Genomic DNA, 8,702 nt, shown 5'->3' on the forward strand with positions numbered 1-8,702 from the left:
TCTAATTTAAATAGAATGATTCGTACTTGCTATTTTTGTCCTCTAGAAATAAACAAATACAATAATATTATGTACACCATACATCTAATGATAATCATTCGTAATGTTGTGGATGTCTCAAAGAATTATATATGAGCAGCTAGGAAGAGCCCAATAATGATACCACTTCCAGTGAAATTAAGTTATTGTTGGAATGAGATGGGATCTAATCACAGAACAATATGTAGGTATTTAGAGATGAAAATTGTACTGCAGGAGACGCTTTTATAACATGTGCCATTGCATTTCATTACTTCAAAATGTAGAATTTTCTTTTCCAGTTTAATCGAGAATCAGAATATGATGCTCAACATTGTTTTAGCATATAAAATGTAAGCAAAAAATGTTGAAAGAAGATTTACAAATTATCATATAAATGTTCTAGAGAAAAGTTTTCAACAAAACAGTTTCTTAACTTGGGAAAATAAACTAAGGTATTATTTAAATTTAAAAAAATCTTGTAATTAGTGCAAATACGCACTAAGGAGAGCTTTCCTCTAATAAGCACAGGCTATGAGGTGTGCCTCTGATTCAAATTATGAAGTTCTCGTTGCTATAAATCAAGGAACTTTAATAATTATCTGTCAGATTTCAAGTCTTAATTCTTTTTAACAATTAACTAAAATTCTGAGTTCTACCTACAAACCTCACGTTCATAAATTAAAAGAAAGAAACAACAGAGATCGAAACATTGTAAACTAAATAAGCCTGAATAATAATTTTCTAACCTTTGCACAAATTGGACATTAATTTCAAAATGATTACGCAATGCTAATAACTTCACATGAATAACCTTAGAGTCCAAGATGCAAATAAAGTTCAAAGTGTGATAATTGTAATTTTAGAATATCAATCGCTTTAGTTACTTCATGTCAGTTTTAAATTCTACCTTTATAACACATATAACTTTAGATTGTAATCTGTATCTATGATCCTAAGGCTGAAACTGTAAAATTGTTGATGTGTATCAATAGGTTAAAGAACTACCTATCAGGTTTCACATAAAAACATGTTGAGTTAGAAGCACAAATCACACAATCTGATTTAACCGAGGGTAGCCCTAAACTATGTGTTAATATCAATCAGATAATTATAACGGTATTTTTACATTTAAATTATTGTTAATAATTTACAACCGATTGGGATCAACTTGGATTTTCGGCAACCAATTCGGATAATAATTTAGAGCCAAAGTCTTAAAATTTTTCATGTACGGTTGTCAAAATATCGCCGTTTAATGGAAGGTTGTTGGCTATTTTTTTGTATACGAGTGTACATGACGTCTGACGCTTAAATAGATATATAGTTTCCGGTTGAATAACTTGATTCAGCCTCCAGCTCTAATGCTTGTGATCAGTGGTGTATTTACGATTTTATTTCGGGAGGGGCTTTGCTAACTTTCGGGGGGGTGCTTTGCCTGGAAATGTGAAAATTCTGCAAGATATTTAATTTACTTTACTATACTAAGGAAGATTTTGGAGGGGGGCTTAAGCCCGGAAGCCTAAACACGCCACTGCTTGTGATAGTGTATACTCCATTACGTTATTTGTCAGTTAAAACATGAAAGGAAGAAGAACACATTAAAGTACACATAACATCCATTAGATCTAAACACGCATATATAAATGTCTAGTGTGTCCATTAAGATATTTTAGCGATAAAATTTTTCCATCAATATTACCTTTTAAGAATGGTCAAAACATTTAACCTTCAAAATTGCTTTTAGTACGAATAACATCTTGTGATGTAAACACTTTAGTATTGCTTTTAGCGACACAAATATTGTAACAACTTTAAGCAACAAATATATTTTCAGGTTTCTGGTTATTAAAGCAAGCTCAGACGCCTCAAATAAATTTGGAAATTCGTTCAGCTGTTAATCTTCATCTATTTTACCCAACAGCTCATCAGGTGAAACGGTAACTTAGAGATATGGTTTGTTTTTTAAACTATCGTTATTCAAGTTGAGACTTATCCAGCAATTACTCTATCGATTAGTGTTAACCATTGCTAGTATAATCTCGTATCAATAAAAGAATATTAATTAAGACGGTTTTTCTGTCCATTATATATTAAGCAATGTAAGTGTGTGCCAGGTGTGCCATTAAATGTTTTAGCATCTTTCGCCATGTGCAGTGATGTGGGACCGTCGCTTAATATCTCAGAATGTAATTACTAAATGCTCATAAAAGAGATGTAACATATGGGGTTGAAAATGATACTTACGGCACTTAACTGTAAAGGATTATGTTTGCATTTAAATGAAAATCAAATGCTTCAATTTTATATAAAAAAATGTGACCAGTTGGAGGGAAAAGTAAAGACGAAAAGGTTTAAATTATGAAACAAAGGAAGAGCACTAGCCTCAGTAACTCCTGTTTTACTGGCGTCGTCCTCGTCATCTAAAACGATGAATGGATCTCTCTTATACCTGGAGATCCATATCCTGGTAGTTTTTCTGGAGGAATCTGCGAACACTGAAGCTAGTTGACAACTGGATCCTCATCCTATCGAGCTCTTAGGGGCGTTGAGTCTTCTTCCATAATTAATTTTCGATGTTCTTCTTCATTTCCACTTTACTAATAAGGCGTTTTGTCAAAGAGGATCTGTGGCAATGAACCCACAGAATTCTGTTACAAAGTCATGGAGTTGGTTGGTCTCCAATAGTGCATTGTGCTTCTTCTCACGATTCTGGAACTATCAATACGTCATGGTGAAAATCCCTGTGTACATGTCCTCGGTAGTTTTCTTCAACAGAAAGCTATGACTGTTGCGATCAGTGAACTAGGAAGCATCAGGATAGGCGGAAGGGAAAGTACGAAAGCAGGAAGAGAAACTAGTCATATTTATTAGCAGTTTTCGTAATGACGATCATTCAATACATGCTTATTTAAGCTGCCTGCGAACGAATATTATAAATAAAAGTTTTGTCTTGATAGAATTTAAGAGTTCAATGATTTAGCTAAAATCAGTTGTAGACAGAACATAATCTAATAAAATAGCTAAAATTAAATTTAATAAATTAAGTCAAAAGTGCACACAACTATACTTTACTTCAGCATAGTAGAGTTGATTTATGTTTATGTTAAATAATGTTCCATGGCTGAGAACATTATGCATTTCTAAATAAAATTTTCAAAATACTGAAATCCTCATCTGTTCGCAAAGAAACGTTTAACTAATTTTGCTGTTTTTAAGAATAAAATGTAGCTCATTAAAAGTTACGAACTTATTATAACTGAATTTTAATGCAGTATATTTTTTCGTTCAGTGCGGTAAGCTTCCAATCTCGAAAGTAGCACGAACGTCACTTAGCATGCTTTCCTCTCGAGTTCGTCAACGATATAAGTCACAGCATATCTCTAAAGAGGATTTGTGATGAATGGAAGTGAGGATGTTTCAAATAAATATATATGAGTGACTCCGAGAAAAAAAAAAAAAAATATATATATATATATATATATATATATATATATATATATATATATAATACATGTATACATATGACAACGCTACTGACACTGACCATAATAAATTCATATCGTACTCGTTTTAAGTTAGACGAGCATATCTAAAATACCTTTGTCAGATAGTCCTGTATTTAAACCGTTTTATTTTACTTTTCTCATCCTCTTAGCTTCTTATAACACACCACAATCAAAAGTATACTTGAAAGTTACTATGAATATCAAGACTGTCAGCTCTGGCTGGAAGATGGAGGAAGCGTTACATAATTACCTTAAATGACAAGAAAAGAAATGATACTACTTTATATGACGAGCACCTAAGAAATACCATAGTTCATCTATATTTCAGCCGAGTGGGAGTGGTACGTGAGAATCTCGATACGTTGAGATCTGAGACTAAGACGACCTAAAGATGGGGAAATCGAGACATATACTACTTATTACTTCGGTATTTATGGCTATGCCTAAATTCATAGGGACAAAGTTTAGAAAAGAAATCAGACACAGCGACCTTCAACACCGTTGTATATTTCAACTGAAGAGACAGCGAGAGAGTTGTAAACGATGAAGCATACGGATTTAACTTTGAGAATCTATAAGTCATAAGTACAAACAGTAATTCTAAGACATAAGCATTAAAAAACATAATACAACAATATTTGTAAAATAAGATTATAGTGCGCCAATCCCTTTTGTTATCGTTCTAAGACAAGACGTACGAACAAAAAATAGCGTTGGAACGACGGAGAGCGAAGAAGAAATAGCGAGGGAACTGATGTTACATTTGTGTGGAGACGTGAGAATTCTTCCTCCATCACATATCATTTCATTTACGTACTGCCCCTGTACAAAACGGACGTGAAAGAAAACGAAATACTTGTTTGCTATGTTACTTACTGTGTATGAGACCTATAACGAAGTTACGACGAAGGAAGTTTCATTTCGTAAGTTATACTGTAATGTATGTACCACCCTCTCATTCCGGAAAATAGAAAATTCCTGACTTTGCCGGTCACTGCTATTGATCACGCAACTCCAAGCATGCTTATAATCCAGTTAACTACGTTCTTGACTGTGCCTATACGGCATTAACTATTATTAATATATCTGCTCTAAGTGGCTCCAAACAAACAATGTCGAAGTGAATATTTAGTACCTTCACGCAGATTAAATTTGCATATTTCAACACTATATATGATACTTAGAAAACGAAATTCTCCTTCCTCAGTTTGGCATCTAATTCTTGTTGAAAGGAGGGCAGAAATTTCAGCTGTATCAACACTATCAGCCCACCACACATCTCTTTTGTTCTGCTCTTTCGTCTTCTTCTTCTACTCGCATCGTCTTTCTTCCATCCGGAACGACAACGAAATTCCTTTTCGTTTAATTTCTTAAACCGTTACTATAATTGTAAACAATGTCTCTATATATAAATTATGTCATTAGTACTTACCGTAGCAATTATCCCAATGGCTAAACGTTGTTAATAGAAGAAACAGAAATAAACTAAAAAGTGTGAAGATCTAGAGAGTTCTAGAACTTTCTTCTACAGGAAGTACTCCCTGCAACTCTCTGATACATTTGTAACCACCAACAGATGGCGTGAGATTTGTCAAGGTTTACTAAGTCTTCACAGACTATTTCAAATAAACCATATAACCTTTACACAAGAAAAGAATATCAATTATTTTGAGATAAAGAAAAGCATACGTGTATATATACAAAACATAATACACTAATAGGATTTTAGACATATTGACAAAGACACGGAAAGAATTATAAATAAAAACAACTAAATAGTGAACGTCTATCGAGAAGACCTAAACAATTTGGAAACAACTAAGCTCGTGTCACTAGATATTGTATTGTTGGTCTTTCTCTTCCCGATTTTCATTCTCTCTTTCCCTCTATCAGCACGGCCATCCAATCGGAGTGAAAATAAGATACCCAGGCATGCTGTTTCTTCTTTCTTCTATTATTTTCATGATCTTTATCCCTGTTCCTTTCGGTCCATTGTATCAGCAGCATTCTGCGGCTACACCACACTTCAAATACTTCCAACTTGCATATTTCAGATTCCTCGATGCCAAGGTCTCTAATCCGTGAAACGCCACACTCCATAACAGGGTCCTTAAAGATCGTTTGCGAAGTCCAACAACATATTTCTTGATGCTAGCAGTCCTGTTTTCCTATTCAATACTGGTTTAACCTGCGGTATCTTACGTCTTTTTCACTTCTTCCATCCGAGAATAATAGACTTCCTATGTAGGGGAAAGTCTTAAAGTCTTCGATTTTCTCTCCACCTAGCCATACGTTTGCCCATTCCTGTTCCCTTCTTCTGCACTTTATCTCTTTGGTTTTCTTATTTGTCTTCATTTTGCATGTCTTTTCCAGTTGGTCGTTCAAGTTCGAAAGTGCTGGAAATCCGGCCAGTTACTTTTACTTCTTTCTTGTTTTTGTCAAAGACATCTTTCATAGCCTTTGCTATATAGATGTTGAACAGGAGAGATGAAATTCTACATCTTGCCCTATCCTTTATTTATTATATTGCATAAACAAGAAACTTTCAAAATTCAGTTTTAAGTTAGTACAACTTAAAACGTAAATGAGAACACTTCAGCGAGCTAGATTTCCATAGTTAATAAAAAGTACCGATTGTATGTTATAAAAAGGCAGAAATCTGTAAAACATGGAAAGAAATATTCAATATTTCCATAGGTTCAAATAACGTTGCAAGTTGAATTTATGGATAGTGGAATTTAATTTTAAATGTTATTCTTGAAACGGTTTCTTCTTGATTGGTATAATATTTTTTTTATCTTATCCATAATAATTCATTTTTTCTTGCAGATTCCCAGTTTCAAAGCAAGATTTGAAGATGATAAATTATTTTGAAATATCATTTCTTTGGCATGTTGTGCTCACAATACTAATTGCTCAGAACGTATTCTACATTTCAAACGTCAGTGGTTCTTTGGACACAACAAACTTTGTTCGGAACAATCCTCATGAGGAAATGCAAACTGCTCTCTCTCAAATTTGTTCAGAACATTGTAGAAACACAACTCAATTGAGTATTGTTAATTTGCTCTATGAACCAAGTGATATCACGTCATTTTTGCAACATTTATCTCAGAAATGCCACACACCATTAACGTTACAATACTGGACCGGAAAAAATGAATCAAATTCAGAACGATCCTCTTCCAATTACAAGTCAATTGGTAAAAGTGACTGCTTCGCTTTCTTCATTAACGATGTTGTTGATGTTCCTAATATATTGTTTATGGCTCAGCAACTAAGTTACTGGAACGGGAGAGCGAAAATCAGTGTCGTATTCTGGAAAAATATTTCCGATTCTAGTTTAAAAACAATATTTAGCTTATTCTGGAAAATTAAATCTTCGAACGTAATAGTTTTCATTAGGAAACCATATTGCTCTGAATCTACTGTTTTACATGTCTCAGAATGCATAAGTCTAATTTCCTACACTCAACATACTTCAAATGATTATACAAATTTTGATATATTAGAAAATAGTCTATCGGATATAAGTTCACTTTTTGAGGATAAATTCAAAAATGTTAAAGGTTATCCTTTGGACATTTTAGTTTATAACGCTCTCAAAATGAAAACAATTGAGCTAAACGAAGATGGAAGATATTATCTCAGGAATGAACTAATTGATTCTGTAGTTACCCATATGAACTTTACAGTAAGACCAGTAATGAATGACAGTAATCAAGTGCTGGAAGCAAAATTTGAAGAAGTAGTACCAATGTTAAGTACATCCGCAGATATTACGACTTATCCTATCCCAATGATATCTGGTTGGTATGATATAGTAGAGTATACAACGGTGACATACTTCACAGTTATTACTTTTATTACACCGAGAGCGAGTCCTGTTCCACAATGGATGAACCTTATTTTGCCATTCAGTAAGATAATATGGAGTATAGTTGGAGCATTGTTCATTTCAGTTGTGCTCGCAGAGAATTACAGTCGATATATCCTTACATCGAAGATTTCAACTGAAGGAATCATTCAAAGTTTTATGTATGTATTATCAATTACTCTTCAAATATCTGTACGTGGTCCTAGTGGGTTCGTTCTAAGAGCAATATTTATTCTATCGGTAACAGGGTTTTTAATAATCAGTGCATTGTATCAAAGTTCTATAGTAAGTTATACTGTTAATCCTCAATTCTACCCAGTAATTGAAACACGAGAAGATGTTGCAATGTCCAGTCTTCCCATTGTTATTTATCATGGATATATTGGTCTTATATCCGATAAATCCGATCCAATAATGAGAACAATTTCAGCACGAGCAATATTAGGAGACGGAGCGAAATCCATGATTATTCTTTCACGTAAACAAGATCAAATTATAATAGACTTGGACCCTGTAGCCAGAATCGTTGCTAAATATTGCAAACCACATAAAGATGGTCCTGTTTATCACATTTCAAATGACCATTTAGCATTAATTCTTCAATCTTTCCCTGTACCTAGGCATTCTCCGTATCTGCCAAGAATCAATATTATAATTCAGAAACTGGTAGAAGCAGGTTTTCTTACACAGTGGTGGAAAGAGTTTTACCAAAGTAATAGCTTAAATAGAGCCCGTCAATATAGTACGAATGAGGAAGACATTTCGTTATCTCTTTACCATCTTCAAGCATGTTTCTTCTTTTATGGTCTAGGACTGTTTTTCAGTATTTTGGCTTTTGTAGTAGAAGTGAGGAACATATTTTGTAGGAAATATGATAAATAATTCCTAATTAAATATGATAACTTCACTACGCATCATATCGTTCCTAACACGTTGGGACACAAACTATGTGCGTAACTAATTGCACATAAACTATTTGGGTAAATCATAATGGATCAGCAATCAGGTGATTTGACCCTAAACTAGGAGGAAACATAATGTCAATTTTTCCCTGATTGTAGCGACTACAACAATTAACAAATGAATAATTATTGAAGAGTAATTCAAAGAAAAAACTTCCTCAATGACAACAAGGCAGATACGGAAATGAACCCTATGTAATTTCTAGTGTGACTTCTGATTCCTTCCATCATGTTCTTCATAGGAATATGAAATATGAAGTATAAATCAGTACTACTAAGGACAATATTTGCAAAGTTTTCAAGTATTATACTAATATATATATTTCAGTTGGGAAT

General features: G+C 33.5%; 1 protein-coding gene across 1 annotated transcript; it reads left to right on the top strand.

Annotated features, from left to right (window-relative positions):
• Nucleotides 1-7,134: 7,134 nt before the first annotated feature.
• Nucleotides 7,135-8,286, top strand: LOC145679627 (uncharacterized). The gene has a single exon (XM_081750221.1). It carries the CDS (start codon nucleotides 7,135-7,137, stop codon nucleotides 8,284-8,286), a length of 1,152 nt encoding a protein of 383 aa, XP_081606347.1.
• The last annotated feature ends 416 nt before the right edge of the window (nucleotides 8,287-8,702 follow it).

Source organism: Thermobia domestica, chromosome 1, assembly GCF_964235325.1.
Source record: "Thermobia domestica chromosome 1, izTheDome1.hap1.1, whole genome shotgun sequence".
Taxonomy (NCBI): Eukaryota; Metazoa; Arthropoda; class Insecta; order Zygentoma; family Lepismatidae; genus Thermobia; species Thermobia domestica.